We start from the raw sequence: 23,426 nt of genomic DNA, 5'->3' as shown, positions 1-23,426 counted from the left end.
AATTTGAACCGAGGTTCTGTCAGTCTCCAGAGCCTGTACCCTTTCCATTCTGGTGTTGATCCATCCTTTCTTCTTCTGTACCACAGCAGATCTTGCAAAGTGGTGGTAAAATTATTATTGTTCCTAATTTAAAGCATGTGTGCAAAGAATCAAGAATGATGGGATTATAAAGTTTTCCCCTTTTTCAAAATTGTCTTTAAATCTGTTACAATATTTTACACATAAAAGAAGGAAACAGGTGACACTAAAGATATAAAATGTTACACCTGAACCATCCACTACTTTGTTGGCTCTCATTTTATTAAATTGCTTCTTTTTTCTTGCAGGCAATTACATGGAACTAGCAAGATGAATAAAAATAAATTGATTCATGATTTCCTGGAAGTAGTTTCAAGAGGTGATGTGGAACTCATCTGTGACCATATTACCAAAATCCATTCCGTCCTCGGAAACCTTGACTTTCAGCATCCAATGACTGGGAATACACCTCTCATTACTGCAGCAGAAGAAAATCTAGCAGAGGTAACATGTGATGTCTTGGGCCCATGAATAGTTTTCTAAGCTAAGGAGTCCAAGAAAGAGATGCTTTAGAATAGCATAATCATTGGCCAGGGCTATGAGAACAGCCTTGAGTTCTACCCATTGGGTGGAACACCATGTTCATGATCAGTTCTGCTTAGCTGGCACTGAGGTCAACCTGCTGTAATTGTCCAGTGCACGCCATCAGGTTTCAGCTTGACTGAACCGTCAGTGCAACAGGCTCAGGCACTCAGGGGAGTCCCTGTGACGTGAAGTCTCCCTGAGCCAGCAGTTTTGCTTCAGGCGGTGGAGTGGGGGATAAAATTTCCTGCAAAGGGAAAGATACCACTTTTTCATGGGAAATGAAGATGTCATTGCAGCCAGGCTGGCTGCATTCTTAAATATACCATTTCCATTTGACAAACAAGTCTTGTCGGACCTTTCCCACTTTGTCAGTCATTGTATCTGAGTTGACTCACCCCCAAATGGGAATATTGGGCCCGTGGGTCACAAAGTCTCCATGAATTAGGTGTTCAGTTTTGACAAGAGCCCACTAGTGAGTGGGGGAGAGTATAGCTCAGTGGTGGAGTGTGAGCTTGGCATGCACGAGGTCCTGGGTTCAATCCCCAGTGACTCCATTAAAAAAATAATAAATAAACCTAATTACCTCCCCCTAACGAACCAAAAAGGAAAAAAAAAAAAGAAAAGAGCCCACTAGTGAGCTAATCTCCAGTTTTCAAAAGTGATGTACTTAGTAGACATGTCAGGGAGGCAAGAAGTCCAAATCCCCAACAGAAGCCTTTAGGTAGAGACTGTCTCATTTTGCCAGAGGCTTCCCAAATTATCAGTCATAGAGACCCTAAAGGGTCAGACTCCAAAGATAATAGTACTTCTCTACCTACTAACGCATCATGATCAGAAGAATCCTCCCTGACACTTAGTGGGATTGGGAAGTATGTACAGATAATACACGAATTCCTCTTGCACGTTTAGAGATGGAAGCCACAACAATAATAGTGCATTGAATTGGCCCAAAGGGCCAAGCACATTAGCTTTCCCTCCCCACTGTGAATCTTACCCAAACTCCAATAGCTGAATTCAGATGACTCACCTCCCTCCCTCAAGGGACTGGGCAGGATGGTGACTTGGGAATCTGAATCCAAGTGAACCATAAAAGTTTGAGTCTCACCCCTCCCCAAAGTTTACCAACATGCTTGTGTGGGTGGCTACAAACTTCAGTACCCTTTGAAGACAGGGCAGCTGGGGTTAAAGTACAGGGGATGGGAGGGTAAGAATATGGTAAAAGAGAGAGGCTCCATTCACATCTCCCCAGTTTCATTTATGGATTCTTTCTTCTCATCCATTAAATATTGGTGTTCCTCAACCATTTGGAGATGGCTCCTAATTCTGTAACTCAGCCCACATTACTGACTGAATTCTTGTATATATGGAATGTTGAGCTTCCAACCTATATCTCCACTTACATCTCAAACACAGCATGTCCAAACTGTCTTCATTTTTTCTTCCCAAATCTAATCCTTCTGATGAACACCAGCATCAGTGCTTCCCATTTTATTAAACAGAATCACCATCTATTTACCTTAAATCATTCATTCCCTCATTCATAAAATATTTATTCACAAAATAAGATCTCTTGCCTTTATAGACTTACATTCTAATGAAGGTGAAAGACAACAAACAAGGAAACAAAAAGCACTTAATTAAATTACAAATTGCTATTAGTGCTTTGAAGTAACCAATAGAGTGAATCATCTTTTGATAAGGTGGTTAGGAAAGTCTTCACTGATGTGGTTACATTTATGCTGAGACTAAAAGAGTAATAAAGGATGACATCTGAAGAGCAACTGAAGCAGAGGGAATAACAGAGACAAAGGCTCTTGCTTAGGAAAACTTTCATATTTGAGTTATAGAAAGGTGACTAGAGTTTGCAGAAGGAGAGGGAACAGTGGTGTAAGATGAGGCTGGAAAGGAAGGCAGGGGCCAGATCACACAGGGCCATAAAAGCACGCAAGGGAACTTTTAAGAACAGCTTTATTGAGTATAATTCATGTGTCATACAATTCACCCATTTGAAGTGTACAATTCAATAATTCTTTGTATATTCACATGAATTTTAAAATATTTTCATCACCTCAAAAAGAACTCCCCACCCCACCTCTAAAAAGGAAAAAACAAACAAACAAACAAACAAACAAACCCCGTAGGCTTCAGCTGTCACTTTCTATCCTTCCTCCTTCTCCCGCCTGGGCCCTAAGCAACCACTAATCTACCTTCTGTCTGTAGGTTTTCCTATTCTGGACTTTCATATGAATGCAATCACACAGTGTGTGCCTTCTTCCACTTGGCAGACTATTTTCAAGGTTCTTCCCTTTTGTAGCTGTATCAGTGCTTCATTACTTCTCATAGTAACTTCTTCTATGGATACACCACTTTTTATTTCTCCAGCTGTCCATTGGTGGAAAGTTGGGTTATTTTCCATGTTTTTGGTTACTACAAATACTGCTGTTATAAATATTTGTGCACCGGTTTTTGTGCAGTCATATGTTTTCCCTTCTCTTTCATTTGACTGCTAGCATTCCTAGGGGTGGAATTGCTGGGTCAGTATGGTAACTCCATGTTTTATCATATGAGGAGCTGCTAGACTGGTTTTCAAAGCGGCGGCACCTTTTACAGCAGTGTATAAGGGTTTATCCTTGTCAACATCTACTGCAATCTGACTTTTTAATTCTAGTCTGCCATGGCAATAGGGAAGCTGGGCAAAAGTGGATTGAAGTCGGAAAACTGAGACCAATCTTAATTTTTGGTTCATCATCAGCTCCCACATCTAATCAATTCTACTTCCTAAATATTCCTGGATTATGCCCTCAGCCACTCCATTTCCACTGCCACCTCCATTATTTGGTCACCATCATCTCTCCATGAGGCTACGGCACCAATCTCATTGGTCTCCCAACTTCCACTCTACTCCGCATCAGTCTATTTCAGCAGCCAGAGTAATTTTTAAAAATACTGATCTGATCATGTCTTTCCCCATTTAGAATCTTTCATTGATTCCTCACTGCCCTGAAGATACAACTCTAATTTTTAAAGGGGGTTGGTAAAGTCTTTCAGGATTTAGCTACTGCTGACTTCTCTATCACATTTCCTGCCCCTCCTCCCCCAACCCTGAGCTCCGGCCATGCCTAACTCCTTCCAGAGCTTTGAATGTTATTTGTTGTCTTGTCCACTCTATCAGTCAGCTCAGGCTTCCATAACAAATATACCATAGCCTAAACGACTTAAACAACAGAAATTTTTTTTCATGGTTCTGGAGGCAGGGAAGTTCAAGATAAAGGTTCTGGCCGATTTGGTTTCTGGTGAGACCTCTCTTCCTGACTCACAAATGGTCACCTTCTCTCCTTGTCCTCACCTGGCAGAGTAAGAAAGCAAGTTCTCTGGTGTCTCTTCTTAGAGGGACACTAATTCTATCAGATCATCCATAGAACCTCGTTTTACCTTATTACTTCCTAGAGGCACTCTCTTCAAACACAGTCACATTGGATTTTAGACCTTCAACATATGAATTTTGAGGGGTCCATAGCATCCACAGTACTTTGTTCACACTATATCCTTTGCTTGAAAGTGTTTCTCCCAGTCTTTACCTGGTTGACTGAGTCTGATTCCTCAGTTCTCATCACTTTCTCCAAGAAGTCTTCTTGGACACTCCAAGACAGCTTAGTAAGTTTCTTCAAAGTGCTCCCCTCAGTCTCCTGTATTCACCTCATCATTGGATTTGTCACATTGTGTTGCAGTTGCCTTTTTAACTGTCTCTGTTCCTCCCTAGATTGTAAATGCCTTAAAGGCCGGTTATCTGTTTTATTGGAGTCTTAGCACCAAGAACAGCTCTTGACAAATACTAGTCACTAAATTCATTATTTATTGAATAAATTATGCCTTTATTATTTTTTCCCTCCATCCCATGTCCTCCCATTCACAATACAGACCAGGCAAGGGCCCGGGCTGAGGTGTGTGTGGGATGGGTTTACTCTGCCTCCTCTTTCTACACAGTCAAGTGCAAGAGTACAGCCTGTCATAAGCATCAGGAGGCCACCATTATCATTTTGAAGAGAATTTATTCTCTCCCTAAAAATACGTGTGGAAATACTTGCAACATTCAAGAATATAAGTCTGCATTTTAGGGTTTTATATTCTAAATTACAGGTGATACTAATAGGATTGATTCAATATTTCATGTGGATTTAATATAAAATATTCACAGACCTATAGTTAAAAAAAAATAGTACCCCCAAACCATCCATTGAGATTTTTGTTTCCAAAACTTGAAAAAGGCAAATAGCAGTCACCTACATTCAAATCAATCCTTCATTTTTATGCCTCTCCTGTTCTCCTTTCCTATATCATGAATCAGAGCTGCATTCAACTAAGTAAGTTTTCTACCCAACCAGAAGACACTATTGGTACTCAAAAATGCTAAATAAGACTGGTGTGGTGTTGCAGGTTGTTGGATTTCTTCTGGAAAAGGGAGCAGATATCACCCTTTGCAATTACAGCAATCAAACTGCAGTCCATGTGGCTAATTGTGATGTCCAAAGACAACTCTTGGCCATCAGTGGAATCAAGGCTCCCCAAATGCAGCTTCTACAAAGTTCATGGCAAGGTGATCTTGAACAACTTCAACACTTGCTGGTCAGTTAAACTGATGTTTGCTTCTGCCTTTGGGTAGGTGGGTAGGTGTGGGATGAGAAGGGAACAGACTATACAGGACTCCTTTCAAAGAAAAGTAAGTTCTTTTCAAATGCAGTCCCAGAACAGTTTCAGGCAGGAAATAGGAAAAAGCAACAGGATCAAACAGGACACTGGGGTGGAAAACAAGTTAATAAAAGAACACAGCAGCAGTCTATTTACACCTTCCTCTAGCTGGGTGCTAGAAGTCACAGAGAACCCTCGGGAAATGATGTACTCTTAAGGATGCCCTTGGAGAACCACTGTCAACTTGCTCAGAGGAGTTCCCTTGACATCATTGCCATTTGTACAATTGCTGTTTAGATCCCTTTGGACCATTTGCAGTTATTACCTTTATACTGAAAAGGGAATCAGAGAGTCTATGCTTTGCATAATATTTAGTTGTGACTAAAGAAATTAAGAGGATAGCTTTTTAAATGCTGTCTTTTTTGGGGTATTGATTTTCTTGTTTAAATTTTCTGCCCATAGATACTCTTTCCCAAAGTAACTTGCAAAACTACATGCATAACCAAGGACATTAATTATTGGCGAAAAGCAACTGCTTACTCTTGGCATTTACCTTCAGAGATACTGTCAGATCACATGACCTTCCAACTGAAAGAAAATCAATTGCTGCTAGGAAACAGTTTCTTCCATTCCCTTATGGTAGAGATACACACAGATGAAGAAAAAATGAAAGATAGGCTGGTCCCCTAGAGTTCAAGGAAATAAACAACAAAATCTCAAGGACTCTAAATGCTTTTGTTTTACAAAATGATAATCTAAAATTGCCATACAGTCATTAACTGAGGCTTACAAATGTTTTTGGATGACACTACATTTTATTTTAATTTTGTTTTCAACAGCTGTTGTTGTAATTCCATGTCTGTTTTCATAACCACATTTTTCACTCCTAAAGATGAGCAGCCGAGTTTTAAGAAACTGGTACCTGTACCTAGATTCAGAACTTAATCAACAGATGCTGAATTAACGCATTACTGCGAGGCTATTCTCAGCTTAAAATTTCATGTCGGTGCTAACTAATAATAAACATTGATATAAGAAGTGGTTCCTTTTCAGAGACTGAAAAAAAAAACTAACTAATTAATTCCCATAGCACCCCTCTGAGGTAATATCATTATCCAGAGTTTGTCCTTGGAGAAACTGAGGTAAAGACACTGACTATATTGACACAGAAATAACATAAAATAGAGATGGAAATTCACGAGTTACTTTGGTCTATAAAATAAACACTTTGGCTAATTTGGCCTTCCAGTAGCTTCTTAGTTCTGAATTATCCATTTTAAATTTTACTTTCATTAAAACAACAAATAACATATATATAGCCACCTCCGTTAGACTATATAAATACAGGTAAATGAGCTGCCTTATGATTGTAAATCATTCATTCATCCACAAATGTTTACTGAGCATATATCAAACACTCTGCTCAGTGCTTTTCATAGTCTATCTCCAATCATCAAAACAACGCTGCAAGGAAAATAACTTATTCTTACTTTGCTGCTAAAGACCCTGAAGGTCAATGACTAAGGTTGCCAGAGTTTGCAAATAATAAAAATACAGGACACTCATTTAAATTTGAATTTCAGATAAAGAACAAATAATTTTTAGTATGACTATGTCTCAAATGAAAATTACTCATTATTTAACTAGATGTCCCTTGTTTTTATCGGGGTGATTTTATCAACTTTTAACAGCATGTCCTTGATATAAGCCTGTCAGGAAGGTTAAATAACCAGTTTAAGGAGTTCAGATTCAAATAGAGTTCTATCTTTCTCTCAGCCCTCTGTTCTTTCAATTCATCAACTCCCTCCAAGATATTGAGAAAGAATGTCTTGAAGTTAAAATGCGAATTTGGCCAAGCAATGAAAATGTGAAGATTAGTATTAATTAGACATACAGTAAAAACATAACTGAAATAAAGCTTCGTGTTTTAAAGATGTCTGAAGAGTTCCTGGATATAAACTTCCCAAACCAACATGGCCTGACCCCTCTGATGCTGGCTGTGAGAGATGTGGACCTGTTTGAGAGTCTTGATATGTTAACCCTCTACAGACCTGTGGAGGTTCTGTCTGAGCTCCTCAGACATCAGTGCGTGAGTATGCGTGGTCAGCCAGCTCCAGTGGAAGGGTGTCGTCTCTGCCATTGTTACTTACAGAAGTCAACTGCAAACCAGGACATGTAGATTGCTATACATATATATTCGTGTGTGTGTGTGTGTGTGTGTGTGTGTGTGTGTATAATGCGTGTGCATGTTCATAAAAGGGATTTTGCAAATGCAAAGTGATGAACAAATGTTAGATGCTGCTATCTATTATTATGATATTGGCCCTTAGTTTTATTTGTTTAAACACTTACTCTCTTGGTAGTTACTGGGAATGTCAAATAATTCTTGAGTATGCAGCTCCCTACCCCTAAAACGTTCGTAATTATTTCAGAAAGCAGTGTCAACTATCAAAAACAATTTATAGTAGTGATTTACAGGTATCTAAAAGTTACATGTCAGCATACTCTTTTAGGATGGGAGAAGTAAACAATTAACTTTTTAAAAAAGTTAGAGAGTTCATAAGCAATCTTTCATGTCAGAATTTCAGTTTCCTAACACTGTCACATATTTATTTTGTAGTCAAATAAGAAGAGATGGCCAAAGGTCTTTCTCAGTATTTCTTATGAATTTTCTTTTGGGGGGAAAAAAGGGAGAAAGAACTTCCAGAACAAGAGTATAGTCAAGAACATGAGCAACTGTAAAAGGATCAGTTAGTACAGAAGTCTGAAGTTACATCAGATTTTAAAGCAACAACTGAGATTGTTAAAAATGGAGATTATTGGGCACCACATAGAGATGGTATTCAATAGGCCTGGGGTGGGGTCCAGAACACAGGAGATCAAAGGCCACCCCACGGAGAAACACTAATCAAGGCAGATGAGCCAGCTAAGGTCCCAACGAGTTAAGTGACTTGCTTAAGGCCATCTCTCAAGGTAGTGGTGGCCCCTCAATTCTTGGTCCTATGCCAATTCTTTTGAATTTTGGCCTTTGAAGGAGAAAAGGCCATAAGAATATTGTTGCAGATCATCAAACATGACCCTGTCCCACAACAATAAAGAGATGCAAATTTGAAGGTGTTAGGTTGGAGACCATGATCAGCTTGCTCTGGGTCCCAGAATGTGACTAGTGAAGCACGTTTAATCATTGTGTTTCCCTCACCATCATCTGTTAATAGAGTTTTCATCATTTACCCCTGGACCTCTCTGAGCTGAGGCCTAATTCTACGATTCAGTACAGCATAGAGAGGAGATTTGTGCTGATGCCAGGAGCCCTAAGATCAGCCAGTTGGTCTTAACAATCACAGGGCAAAGAGGAATGAAAAAGTCATGCAGAGAGAGATTTTATGATAAGATCATTCCACTCAAAGAAGATGCTATAAAATAAGCATATCAGTTTTATTTCAAAGAGAGATTCTATGCTATTCTACTATTGTGAATGATAAAAGAGCTAGCAGTTAGCATTAGGAAAAAAGAAATATTGAGAATAGGCAGTTAGCTAAATCATTGGAAAGAAAAAAACCAATCCATTCAGCTATTTGGGATGACAAGATAATAGTTTACCAAGATGTTTTTATCTTTACTTGATTTATCATATACATCATTAAAGAATGATGAAACTTTTTGTCCAAAGTTGGAAATTTTCTGCAAATATTGGAATGTTTTTAGAAAGGAAAGGGCATAAAATTCACAGCCTTTTATTTTAAAATCCTTTTATTTAAAAATCTTGAAAAATTGTCACTCTTTACCTCATACATTATGAAATCGTTGTTATCCCCAAACTGTGTAAGATTACTTTTATTTACTTGATGTCAAAGTTTTTCCTCTCATACTGATTTTGTTTTTCAATAGATTTAACTAAATAATCCTTGACGTTGATTCTATTCTTCCTAGAGATCCTAAACTCTGTGATTTTAGTGGAAAATCAGCGATACATTATGTGTCACAAATAGAGAGTTTTAGGAAACAGCAATTATTGGACATTCTAATGAATTCTATGCCAAAACCAGGTAAATATTTCTATTCCATTTTCAAAATTCTCCAACTATAAAAGCCCTATTAGAAATCTTTCTTTTTCTACATGTATTTGATGGATCCATTGAAAGAAATCAACTATTTATTGAGTAGTAATTTTGTACGAGACCCAGGACTAGGTACTCTAGGGCATGCAAAGATGTCTAAGAGGTCTAAACTTTTTAAAGTGTTCAGTATGTTTAGGGACACATCACATAAGTCAGAGGAGAAAGAGCTTGTGGTAAAATTGTAAGGGGAAGAGGAACTTCCAGTGGCTCTTCCTTCCACGGAAGTATAGTCAAGAATGTGAGCAACTGCAAAAGGATCAGTTAGTATACTAGGATGAGTACAGAAGTCTGAAGCTACAGGAAGGAAGAGAAAAGGAAGGAAGGAAGGAAGAGAAAAAGAGAGAAGGTTTGATATAGGTGGGGAGAAAGAGTCTGAGCAAGACAAAGAAACAGCCACAGAGGACTCGCCACTGAGCCACGTGTGACCTTGTGAAAGCTGCTTGACTTTATTATTTGATTGGCTTCTTGTTTGAAGCTTCTGGGCGGGGAACTAGGCTATCCCCAGGAAGGTTTCATGGAACAGTTGAGACTCAACCTGGTCCTTTAAAATGATGAGATTTGACTGTGTGGAGCAGAGGCATCATGCTGTGAGTGAACATGGCTTATCCCAAGGGCAAACGGGAGACTAGAACCATCAGTTCATGTCAAGGAAAAAGAATACAAAAGATTAGATACATAAAGAAATTGGGTTCACTGAGGACTCACTAAATGTCAGGCTGAATGACATAGTTTTTTTTCCCAATAAAATAGAGTCACTAAAGAATTTTAAGCCAGGGAATGATGAAAGCCATGTTTTAGGAAAATTAACATGTCATCGTATTGGATGAATTCAAAGGAACAGACTCATGGCAGGGGAGCTCTACAGAGAAACTATAGAAGTACATGTGTGGGTTTATAAGGACCAGGAAAAGAGTCCGTGGGCATGGTATGTAGTGGATTTGAGAGATGCTGGGTATGGTGAATCTAGAGACTACAAAACAATGCACATAACTTAGTGATGTAAAGTTGATAGAGGAGACACAGAGATAAGGCTTGAGAAAGCTGAGTTAGACACGATTCCAAAGTTTGAGCTTTAGGAAGTGGGGAGATGGAAATATAATCAAGAAAATAGGGGAACACTATGGTTTGCTGAGTATGTTGACGGTAATGGATTCTAAAACACTGCATTGGATGGAATCTTGTTCAGTTTTGTTTCAGTTGTAAGATAAATGGAAGAGCCATTACAAGAGGAAGAAGTTTTCATGGAAGAGCCCCTGCTTATTTGAAGAAGACAGGAGAGCAGGAGAAGAATGCATATGAGAACAGTGTAGCTCAGGAATTAACTGGGAGTTCACTGTTTGGTGTTCAGAACTCGGTCAATTTAATGTGTCAATTTAATGTGGCTTCAGGGGCTAGACAGGAAGTGTGCTCCGAGTAGCTGAGCGCTTTTGTCTTTGGAAACTAGAAAGCCAATGTAATTTCCAGTCCATTGTTAGGGGTTTTACTTAGCAACTGTGTCACCTTTTTAAAAAACAAACAAGCAAAAACTCATTCATTCTGTGGACCCTTGTTGTCCTCACATCCTTTCCTGTGAAAATTATGGCCCATGCTTTATCAAGATCCCAGACCACCATTTCAAGAAAATCTTTGACAAAATGGAACTGATTTTAAAACCTAGAGCTAGATCTTGCTATGAAGTTGTTGGAGATGTGTCTTATCAAAACATGTTATAATGTTTCTTTTGGCAGAGAGACATGCTGAATCATTGCTTGACATTTGTCATGATACAAACTCTTCTCCAACTGATATGATGACAATCACTACAAACCAAAATATAATCTTGCAAAGCATCAGCAGCAGTGAGGTAAGATGCTCTCTTTAAAGAAACAAACTAACAAAAAATGGATAACCAACTCCATCTACATTTACTTCATTTACATCTACATCATTTGTGTTGCTTGAATATTTTATAACAGTCATATATTACAATTCTATACTTAAATGTGATCATAAGGAAACTTAAAGCGCAATTACTGACAGTGTTCTGTGAGTTCAATCTCAGAGGGTAATTAGGTAGTCAATTCTGAGTCTAATGCATTGTGTGTGTGTCTGTATCTAATACCACAGAAGATTGTTGCTGTTGAATCCATACTAAGCAATAAAATGTGGCTTGTTTTTATGGTATGTTAATGTGGAAAAGGAGAAGATCGTTAACCTGGTCATGTCAAATCCATCAAGATGCCTCCCTATGGCCCTGGTCATCACCCCTGCCCATGATGAATGATTCCACAAAGTACAATAACAGTACTTGTAACAAACATTGTGATCCATAGAAACCTGTGGAATGATTCCCAAGACATACAATAAACTGGTAACAGTGGTTCCCCAAAGGGACAGAACTGGAGATGAACTTCACACTGTATGCTCATCGGTACCTTTTGAATTTTTATAAAAATTAACATAGCCCACACAGTTAAAAATATTACTACTCTATTTTTTATTGGTAAGAAAAATATTACTACTGTATATTTTACTGGTAAGAAATAATATAATAATAAATAATATTGTGAAGTTTTTTTTTTAATTAATGAGATACAGACTATAATATGTATAAACATTATGAAGAGTTTTGGAGACAGTGGAGTAAAGATCTTTCAGCCACTTCCTCCTTCCAAATATCATCCCCAAACAACAAAGAAAACAAAGACCAAAAAATTAAGCAGAAAAATTGGTTTGAACTAACTATAGATTCATAACACCTTATTAAAAGTAGTACAGAGAGGTCCCGTTCAACTTTTACCGGCTTCCCTCAATGGGAATTACTGTCATAACCGTAGCTGGCTGTCAACACTGCGACGTTGGCATTGACATGATACAGTGAACTAGTCTACAGACCTTATTTGGACTTCACTGTTTTTTACATGTGTTCCTTTTTCTTTCTCGTTCTGTTTGTGTATGTCTGTGTGTACAATTCCATGACATTTTATCCCCTAAATCATCATAATCAAGATACAGAACTGTTCTGTCACCACAAAGGAACCCCCTCTTACCACCCACTTTATAGCCACCTTCTCTCCACTCACCCCTGGCAACCACTGATCTGTTCTCCAGCTCTATAGTTTTGACATTTCAAGAATGCCATGTAAATGCAATTATCACACATGTGAACTTTTGAGATTACCTTTTTCTACTCACCATAACACTCTTGAGATGGATCCAAGTTGTTGTGTGTTTCTTTATATTGCTAAATAGTATTCTATTACAATTCTATTTTGTTCCACAGTTTATTTAACTATTCCTTCATCGAAAGACATTTGGATTGTTTACAGTTAGGGACTATTATAAATAAAGTTACTATGAACATCCATGTACAGATTTTTGTGTGAACTTACATTTTCATTTCTCTAGGATATGTACCCAGGAGTCTAATTACTGGGTCATATGGTAAATGTACATCTAACTTTTAAAACATTGCCAAACAATTTTCCAGAGTGGCTCTACCATTTTCTATTCCCACCAGCAATAAAGGAGAGATCCAGTTTCTCTACACCCTTGTCAACATTTAGTACTGCTCAGCATTTTAAATTTTAACCCATTTTTAAAATTTTAACCATACTAGGTATATGGTGGTATCTCATCGTGGTTTTAATTTGTGCTTTTCCTAATGAGTTTTTTAAAATATTTATTTGCCATCAGCATAAGTGTCAGTTCAAATATTTTGTCCATTTTCTGATCTGATTGTTTTCTTATTGTTGGGTTTAGAGAATTCTTTATATATTCTGGATATATGACTCACAAATACTTTCTGCTAGTCAATGAGAAAAACTTGTTTTTTTCCCACCTTTTAACAGTTCTTTTATCAAACAGAAATTTTTAATTTTGATGAAAACCAATTTACCCATTTTTTTTCCTTTATGGGTCTTGATTTTTATGTTATGTCTAAGAAGTCTTTTACTTGATCTGGGTCCTGGTGACATGACTCTGTTAGTTTATAAAAATTCACAAATCTATGCACTTACGATATGTGTACTTTTCTGAATGTATGTATGCTATACTTAAAAGGAAAGGAAAGGGAAGGGTTGTGCCTTCAAATAGCTGAGAAAAGAATATGGTTTTCAACCTAGGGTTTTATATCCAGACAAACTATATATCAAGTATTAAAGCTGAATAAAGACATTTTTCATACACACAAAGGTTCAAACATTTTACATTTCATTAACCTTTTTAAGGAAGATGCTATGTGCTCTATTAAATTAAGGAAATAGATAAAAATAGAAAGAAAAAGTGAATTCATGATTCGGGGGATCTGGAATCCAACACAAGAGAGGAGGGGATCCTTGGTATAAAGAAGAAGGCAAGTCCCAGGGCTTCAGCTACATGTCAGATCTAGAGAACAAAGAGCTCTGATCATTGTGGGGTGGGCGATGTGGGGGAGAACACGGTAACAGAAACTTCCAGGAAGAACGTGGAACCAATATATTATCTGATATATTTAACCAAGCGGAGAGACCACTGGAGGTTGGGAGGATTTAAGATTTTAAAAAATACAAGAAAATGAATTAGATACTAAGCAAAATTGTGAATGAAATAAAAACAGGGGGTTTGGGTTTTGTGAGGGGGAAAAAAGTTCCATGAGAAAGAAAGCATTATCACACTACACTATTATTGTACTACTATAGTGCAATACATATATAAGTATACTATAATATTCAAATAATCATAATTTGAGGGGGAAGGGCATAGCTCAAGCGACAGAGCGCATGCTTAGCAAGCACGAGGTCCTAGGTTCAATCCTCAGTACCTCCTCTAAAAATAAATAAACAAACCTAATTACCTGCCCCCCCTGCCAAAAAAAAAACAAACAAAAAACCAAATAATCATAATTTGAACTTTGTCAATTGATTTACCACAAAAAAGAGAGTGAATTTACTGGGAGGATAGGGATGGCAGATAAGAATGTTAAATTGTCAATGGTAATAATAAGAAGCTGGTAGGTAATGTATCACTTTAGTGACGTGACAGATAGCAGGATAAATACATTATCTAGAGATATGGAGGAAAATACCAAAGGAAACAGATAAAAGGCTGAAACTGGCTGCCTCTTGGGGAAAGAGTGGGGAAGAAAACCAGTGACCTTTTTGTTATGTTCTTTTTTTACCGGTATCTGACCTTTTTAAAATGTGCAAATTTGATCAAAATTAAAGTTAATTAAAAATTAAAATACAGAAATAGTTAAATCAGGACTCCTCTGGGGCATGGGATGGAATGAGGTAGAATGGAAATGTTTATTTTTTAATACTATCTGAATATTTTACCTTTGTGCATTTATAACTTTTTCAAACAGGTTAGCCTGCTTTTTTACCAAAGTTGCTTTCGTACAGTTGTTCTCAACATGGGGGTGATATCTCCCCCTGGGGGCATTTGATAATGTTCAGAGGTATTTTTGGTGTCATAACTGGGGCAGAGGTGCTACAAGTGCTCCAAGTCAGCAAGTGGTTAGAGACCAGGGATATTGCTCAACATCCTACAGTGCACAGGACAGCAAAGGATTATCCAGCCCCAAATGTCAATAGCAGTGAGGCTGAGAAACCCTGCTGTATAGTAGGTCTTGTCACAACACTGAAGGTGGCATTGTTTTGGGTTACTAATATTACACAGTAATTGGAATAAAATACCTAGCAACCGATCTTTAAAAAGAGTGTCACGCATCAGAAATTGATAAACTAAAACATATTTACTTTTCACTTTTTTGTAGTATATTTAAGAATTTTCTTTTTTAAGAAGACTGAAAACCCCTTCATATTAGTACATTTTTTTTTCATGCAGCTTGAAAACGCTTTTTGAACTTCTCTCTATAGTTTTCTTATTGCAGTTGAAATAACTTTGAACTCATTTCTGAGGGAGAAATAGACTCTCACTATTGAACTTGCCTCCTTTTCCCTAGTGTTTTCTCTAGGGTTTAAATTGCAAAACCCAAGGTCATCCTTCACTTCTTTTCTTTGAATGAAAGCTCGCTTTTCTTCTCGGTTGTCTGCAAAAGGTTTTTATAGTTTACAAATAGAAGCAGCTGCCTTGCCTGTAGGATGCTCCTGAGAGGTGCTTTATAGCCTCTCTCAATCTTTTCTCATCTAAGGAGAATCCTCTTTCCAAATTTAATTACATATGATTTCTACGCCTCTTTTCTCTTCTGTATGTTTGGCATTCTGCTGTTTGCAGATCAGAACGCCATGCACTCTATCTGGTCTGCATCACGTCCTGCATCATTGTCAATGGTTGATGAATCCATTTATGTTTGGGATGTGCTATTCTAACATTTTCTCTCCTTCACTCAAGACTGAGTGTCATTATTTCAATTTTCTGCCTCGTGGCACCCAAGCACACTAAAGTCGTTCATATTTAGAATTCTAAAAGAAATCAGAAAATTCTGAGCTGTTTCTGCTTTAGTCTTCATTTCCATGATAATCTTCAGAGTAGATATTATTCCCAACAAGCTTTTTGTTTGTGATGCTTATGGTTTTCCAGTTTATTCTCTGGAAGAAATTTTTGTTGGGCACTTGTTAAGTATCACACATTTTTAATCTTTTACTGTGCAAAACCTGTAAATTAGGTTTGAGTATCCTTTCTCTCAATTTTGCTCACTGTTACTGATTATTTTCTTTCTGGTTCTTGTTGAGAATTTTTCATGGTAACAAGAAAGTAGAGTGGTTAAGACCTCTGGAACCAGACTTCAGAGTCTGGGTGTGAATCCTGGTTCTACCATAGGCTAGGTTTGTGACCTTGGGTAAGTGACTAAACTTCTCTGGGCCTCGTGTATAAAAAAGATGATAATAGTTCCTACCTTTAGAGTTGTTGTGAGGATTAAATCAGTTAACACATGTAAGGTGCATAGAACAGTGTCTAGCACTGTACATGTAAATGCTAAGTCATCGTTACGGGTTTTGTAGGTACGTGTGTCTTTCAACTTTTCCTAAAAGACCAACTAATGAATGAACTGAGCAGCTGAGAGCGACCACAGCTCATTAATCAATATGGAAACCTGAAATGAGAACCAGTTGTATATCTAACACTTCTGAATGAGGGCGGCTATTTCCAGTTTAACATAAAAATTTCATTGGATCACTATAATTATATGAAATGGTAGAAATTATATTTTGAGATCTCATAGAGTGTTCTAGACTAAGAATCTGAACAAAAATTATATATACTAAAAAGAAAAATTCCATGACTGCTAGCATCTGAAACTATCTCCAACTTTTCTTCTAATCAAAGCATGCCCATTCAAACAACAATAAGATGACCATATATTACATTACCCTGAAATGAAAAGTGATGTTAATTGATAGGAGAAGGTATAGTGAAACACACTCATGAACTGCTGGTGGAGAGAAAGTAGTAAGTGTAACCTTTACTTTTAAAACAATGTGTGTTAAACAAAAAATCAAAAATTTTTCTACTCTTTAGATCAATAACCCTATATTCGGAATCTACTCTAAAGAAATAATGCAAAATTGGGGTATTACTTGTAAAGATGTTTGCAGCACTATGTGTAATAATGAAGAATTAAAAACTGCCTAATATGCTTATATTATAAGACCCATGGGGCTTATTAAATACTGTAATGACCCTCCAATAAAATTCCATTAAAATTATGTTTACTTAGTAAATTGCTATGTAATTTATACTTGTTTTAAGTGAAAAAGCCTGATACAAAATGATACAAGGCAATTATATTTTTAAACACTTGGGAAAAAAACAAAGAAAATATCATTTCCATGTTAACAGTGTTTGCTTTTTGTTTGTAGGATTGCAGGTGATTTTTTTCTCCTGCTTTTTAAAAAAAAAAAAACAAACAACTTTTTTTTGTATTTCTGTATATCCTAAAAAAATAGTAAGTCCTCTCATCTTTGTAATTGGATAGGAGGGAGAAGAAATTTGCCAGATGGTGGTAGAATTTTTGAAATGCAGAGAATAAGCAGTGAAATTGATAATAGTCTAGTGTCAAGGTGAACTGATCCAGGCTGTCCCATCTGCTATTGACAACCAGGGCCCCTAACCTTTGCTGGGAGGTAGAAAATGCTTTAAAAGACACGGACTAACGCATAAAAGTGAACTATGTCAACTAAGTTATTATAATTGAGTATCTAAAATATTTTAATGGCAGTATACATGGCAGGTTCTTTTTTTTTTACTGTGATAATTAAAATGAACAAAGCAAAAAGAAATGATTTCTAAGCTGACTTTGGAATTAATGAATGAAATATCAGAAGCTTTGTGACAAAGGCTACCCACTTGTCCAACAGGCATCTGCATTTAGGGCAAAGACTTTTTATCCAACAGTCTCCTTAAATAGATGTTTTACCCAGATCACAGAAACCAGAGAGCTAACTATAACAACCAGGTTGTGATGGGATATCTTCACTGCTACTTGTATCTATCACTGTTCTAGACATTAAAAAGGGCAAAATCACCAGCAACAACTTCTAATGAAGGAACCTGTCAACAACAATGAATTCTAATGAGAAAGCATTTCTTCTTTAGGGAGTTAGGAGTATTTTTCGTAAATCAAGTTGTTTTTCAACCATGTTTTTCAGCAGTAATGATTTTTCACTAGAGGGTAAAAGGGAAGTTTGAGAGGTTGCAGGCCATGATTAGATCAGAAAGCTGTCATACTGAAAAACTTTAATAAGCTTTGCCGCCTCCTTTCAGTCTAAGGTTATATCTGCATCTTCCATATGGAGAAGGGATTTCCACCCTCACCATTTGTAAATGATGCCCCAGGGAGGCATTATGGAAAATGCCATGTTCCTTTGGGGTTGTTCACTGACTGTGGCCAAGGGATTCTTTCCAGTTACCCACCCAAATGGAATTTGTGGCAGCTTAACAGCCTGGACGCGGGCATGATAAACTATAAAATATTGAATTTCTACGTGTCTACGTGATTTCAGCTTTCATCTTCGTTTTTGATTATGCAATTAATCACATCCATGTCTGTCTGAGCCTGGTGCTCCAGGAGTGAATGCTTTCCCATTATTTTAGTCCTAAATACTTGATCCAATTTAAAAGGCATCCACAGTGTGAAACCTCAGCCTAGGAAAAATATCAACATTCACTCTGCCAACCAAACAGTACATTGAGCAACTGAGTTTCTGTTTTATGATATTTCAGGAGTTTGACCAAGACGAGGACTGCAGTCATTCCATATTGGCTAGTGAAGAAGGAGAGCCAGGTGGTGATGGACACGATTGGCAACCCAGGACAGAAGGTATCCATCTTCTGCCCTTTGATGTGTTTACAAAGATAACATTATTTGGATTTCCCCCCTAATTTCAGTAACACTCAGTGCAGAACTTTGAAATCATAGACAAGCGCACAGGAAAAGAAAAACCACTCATCACCCTATCCTTTGGTCCATATCTGAATCTGTGTCTTGGCCACCTGCCCTGCCAAAATGAGCATCTCTCTTCTGTCTCACCTCTTTGTTCCACCCCATTCCAGCTCAGCCCACTGTTCTCTGCTCTTTCTTTTTTGTCTGATAACATCTTTCCCCCATATCTTTCCTCTTAGAGTATTTTGTCAGCTCCAGGGATCTGTCCTCTTCCAGGACCAAGCATTTCTCTGGCTGTTATAACACAGGTCCTCCCTGGATGGGGAGAAGGGGCACTGTACAAGGCACTAAAGCCCCCAAGTCTCTGTCTTTTATTCTGGGAGGACATAAGCCTGGAATTTTCCAAACAATGCCCATTCCAAATATGTCATCCTGTCCTACCCACAAGCACCCTTGCATTGAACAGACCAGAAGGCATCTGCAGATTCTCACTGCAGAAAGTAGTTGCCACAGTGATCACGTTTGTCTGTCATCTATCCGCCTGTAAACTTCTTAAATTAAATGTTTACTTGAACTGGTCCAGTCTCTCTCTGGCAGGTCTCCTACTTCCATTTCTAACACGCCAGGGAAGCTGCCCCTTGGATGTCTTTCTTCTCATCCCCATCAGCCACCCTGAATGCGGCAGCGCTGTCCTAGCTGCTGTCTCCTTTGACCCCTTATGTGATGCTGCCCTCTTCTGGGGAGTCCTGCTTTTCTCAAACTCACTTGGAATCTCCTTTCCCCTGACTGAGGGTGGAGAATAATTCAGTAACATTTGCAATTATTAACACCAGGAAGCCTGAAAAACCTAATTAAAATAAACAAGTCCTGATCCCCTTCCAAAGAGTCCTTGTGATCTGCCTTTGACTCTCAAAGACTTCAAAGCTGAGTTCTCAGAAGCTCAAGTGATTCCAAGAGGTTAAAATAATGTGTTTATTCTGCTCCATTTGGAGATGACTTGCCGTCTGAGGTGCTTATAACTCTTTTTAAATCGATTTGTAATATTTTAGGCTTTCATATAGAAACCATAATACTTACGCAGAGACTCTACTAAGCTCTGGAAGTTTTAAGCTTTCGTAACTTGGGTTACACATTCTAAAGAAGCAATTAGGTCTCTAAATTTTCTTCTCATAGTTAGTAAGAGTCTTCAGTAGAGCTAGTTGCTCTTTTAAGTCACAAAGTCTGAAATAAACATGTTTGGGGCATTATTGTGCATTGTGTTCATCTTAAATAGCACTAAATGTCTTTAAATCCATTTACACTCCATTTACATGTTTCTAACATACTCCAAATTGTTACTGTTTAAGGGCTTGCACACTTAATGAAGACTTTATGCATATACCATGTGACTCTTTATTCTGTTGTACATATATACACTTAATCATTTAGTTTATATCTGTTTGTTCATTGTGTTAGTCTGTTAAAAAGGGATCATCACTAACTAAAATATAAATATACTCTACAATGTTTGGATCACTCTTAGACTTTAACAACTAAGTATTCCTGCAGCACACATTTGCTTTATTTTGAGCTTTTGTAATATGTATGAAATTTGTAAATACAATTTACAAATTTGGACGCTCCTCTCACCACCACCACCACCAAATCCCTCATCCTTTTCCTTAGTATAAAAATCTTCTTGCATTCCTCAATCAGCTATTTTCTCAAAACATATCAGATGCAAACCTTGTAGGCTGGAAACTGAGCATGTAAAATTACTCTTCATGAGAGTAAGAAACTTGTTTCCTGAAATTACTGGGCTTAAATTTTTTTTTAATACAGTGTGTATCCATCAGGATTGTTAAGTGCAGATAACAGAATCTACTCTACTTGGTTAAAAAAAAAAGGAAATTTTTAGAGATATTAGAAAGTTCATAGACAATTAAAAAAAAAACAAAAACAAACCAAAGGAGAACAACAGACCCCAGTCTGGGTTGCGAGAAAGAATTCTTGTAACTATATCTAAAAACTGGCTACTGACCCCCAGATCACACTGCCTTGGCCACAACCGGGAGCTGCTCCCACGTCAATCTTAGAACCTCCATCCTTTGCCCTAGCATCAGCCAAAGGATGCCTGAGGCTTATCTTTGTTCATGTAACTCATGTCAATCTATCTCTCAAATTAGCTTTCTGAATTCTAGTGGCAGAAAAGGCTGGAAAATGTAGTTTTAAAAAATTCCACTGAAATTCATGATTTAGGAAATTAATAAAACATGGAGAGGTTATCAAAATATTTTGAACCTTGAGGCCTATCCATTTAAACAAAACAAGTGGAAAGCATGGAAAACATAGGAAACTAAGACTTTTCTGGAGAAAATAATTTTTATTCATTGAATGAATTAGGCTATACCAATTTTAAGTTTTCATTTTAATAATAGTTTTAATATTAAATTAATAATCATCTTCAGACTTTTTTGAACATAATTTGTACCTCTTCTGCAAGGAAATTATGTTTCTGGCTATGTTTAAATGTTGCCTTTTAGTTTCTCTCAACTGTAACATATTCTGGTGGGGTTAGTTTACATCTTCTTACCTGGAAAGGTGTACTCAGATAGGAGCAAGTGTTTCATTTTTACACGTGGCAGTGCAACTTCTTTTCTGGCCCACTGGGTAGGTTTACTGGCTCCCACGTCCACTCACAGTATTCAAGAGACAGAATAGAGAACAGTGATTCCCAACGATTTCAGAATCAGTACATTTTATAATCTTTTTTCTCCCCCCACCTTTTAGGAGCCATTAACTTTTCACAATTTCTAAAAAGGCAGCTCTTTTTTATACTTGCTTATTATATCTTTGTTCCTTGGTTTAAAAAAAGAAATCAACCAATGAGCAGATTTTGAACGCATTAAAGCTGCTTAAAACATTCTGGGTTTATTAGTCCTCAATAATTGTAAAAGTACAGTCATTCTTAAGAACATGTTCACATGAAGACACTGTCCAATTTTCTAACTTCCACAGCAAAGTACTAACTGTATCTAGTCTTTGTTAGAACATCCTTTTCACTGACTGTTTAGTTATTAAGAATGTATGCTGCATGTTTCTCTTACACATCAGCTGGGATGTTGCCCTCACGGATGACTACAAGAATGGTATGAAAGACATCCATCTTCCTTTCCACACAAAAGCGGCCCTGCGCATGTCACACCGCCACATGGCTATCAGCTTTTTCATCTCCGAAATGAAGGGTTTGGACCAGATGACCTCTAAGTGACTCCCAGCAGTATAGTCCCAAACCTTTCATTTTGTGCTACAGAAATAGTGTGGTGATAGTATATTTTAACAGTTAAAAAAAAAAATCAGTCATCCCAAGGAACTTCATTTTTAGAGACTACAAACAATACTTTTCTTTTTGGAAACGTTTACTTTAAAAAAAATACTCTCATAAGTAACACAGGCATAAAAATTGAAGAAGAAAAATGCTTTCAATATGGTGGTTCCCATGTATTTGACAAAATAGACAAAGTCCTCTAAAAATAATAAAAATCTTAATGGAGATAATGTTGATGATGACAGTTATTAAGGAACTTTCCCAAGATCACCCCCGAAGTGGCAGAGGAGGGATGTGGACCCAGATCTCTGATTCACGCCCTGCTTGGATCTTCACTGTTACACTTCCCTAGCATTCGATCCGTGGGGCTGATTAAAAGTATGTCTCCTCCAGCACATGCAGACGGGATGAAGAGCTCTGACAAATACACGGATGGGACTGAATACTGGGACAAGCACCTCGTCCTCCTGGAAGGACACTCCTCTATGCCCCTACACACCTTTTGCACACGTACATCACAATGCTTACCTGGCTAGGCTCTTTCCTTTCTTATTTATAGGCTCCGCTAGGACCACAGCTGTGCCTCATTTGTTTCTACATCTTCAGCGGAAAGAGTTGGGCGTGGCGTATACTTGCTAAAATTCTGTTGAGTGGAAAAAAAATGAATAGATGAACAAACCTTAAAGGACAGGCAGTTGTGGTTATGGTTCACACTAGTTTTTGTTGAAAATGTGTTTACCGTGTTATATTGTAAGCAAGCATCAATTCTATAAGCTGGAACTTACTGTCTTAAGAGTTATACTGGGAGTCATTCCCTGGAATCAGATAAGAGATGATCAAATTACAAACATAAGCAAGTTTCCACGGGGCAGCATAAATGATCTCATTTAATTCTCACAACAGTCCTGTGAAGTAGGGGACATCAGTTACACTTGACAGAAGGAGACTTGTGTTCTCCACCAAGGGAGAAAACACTGCTCATCCTAAAATTTTATTATTTTTGGAAAGTTTTGTTCTACAATGTTTTTTGCTCTTTAAGCAAGCATTTATTTAGGACAGGAAAACATACAAAGACAGCTAACCCTCAGTCCCTGGTTAAAATCCATTCCGTAATCATCAAGAACAGGTAAACCAAATTACCGAAAAGAAAATATTCCATTCCCAGTTACCACTGGAATTCATTACTTTCTTCTTCCTCCTACTATTGTATCTGTTTCTATAGGTGTTGAGATTATTGTTACTTTTCCAAGAGATGTCAGTCATCCCCAGGAAATGAGCCAAGAAGACTTACAAGAAAACAAGTAAGGAATATTCTTTGAAAGGTTAGCTAGGAATTGAAGTATATACTTGTGGGGCACATTTTTAGTAATTCAACCCCCCCAAAACACCCAAAAGCAGGAGTCATAAT

General features: G+C 37.6%; 1 protein-coding gene and 1 non-coding gene across 3 annotated transcripts in view; one reads left to right on the top strand and one right to left on the bottom strand.

Annotated features, from left to right (window-relative positions):
• Positions 1-4,496: 4,496 nt before the first annotated feature.
• Positions 4,497-4,628, bottom strand: LOC116663898. Its single transcript, XR_004320261.1, has one exon. It is a non-coding gene; the product is annotated as a small nucleolar RNA SNORA51 (small nucleolar RNA).
• Positions 4,629-9,313: 4,685 nt separating this feature from the next.
• The window catches only part of MAP3K19 (mitogen-activated protein kinase kinase kinase 19), a 33,603-nt gene continuing 19,490 nt past the window's right edge, over positions 9,314-23,426 (top strand). The window contains exons 1-4 of one of the 2 annotated variants that reach the window (XM_032479334.1): positions 9,314-9,335; positions 11,135-11,250; positions 18,552-18,648; positions 23,241-23,319. In XM_032479334.1, the coding sequence (XP_032335225.1) occupies positions 9,314-9,335; positions 11,135-11,250; positions 18,552-18,648; positions 23,241-23,319 (314 nt within the window). The remainder of the gene's footprint in view (positions 9,336-11,134; positions 11,251-18,551; positions 18,649-23,240; positions 23,320-23,426) is intronic. The other variant, XM_032479335.1, reaches the window with a different exon arrangement.

The sequence above is a fragment of the Camelus ferus genome, chromosome 5 (assembly GCF_009834535.1).
Source record: "Camelus ferus isolate YT-003-E chromosome 5, BCGSAC_Cfer_1.0, whole genome shotgun sequence".
Taxonomy (NCBI): domain Eukaryota; kingdom Metazoa; phylum Chordata; class Mammalia; order Artiodactyla; family Camelidae; genus Camelus; species Camelus ferus.
This window is presented reverse-complemented; position numbering and strand designations above follow the sequence as displayed.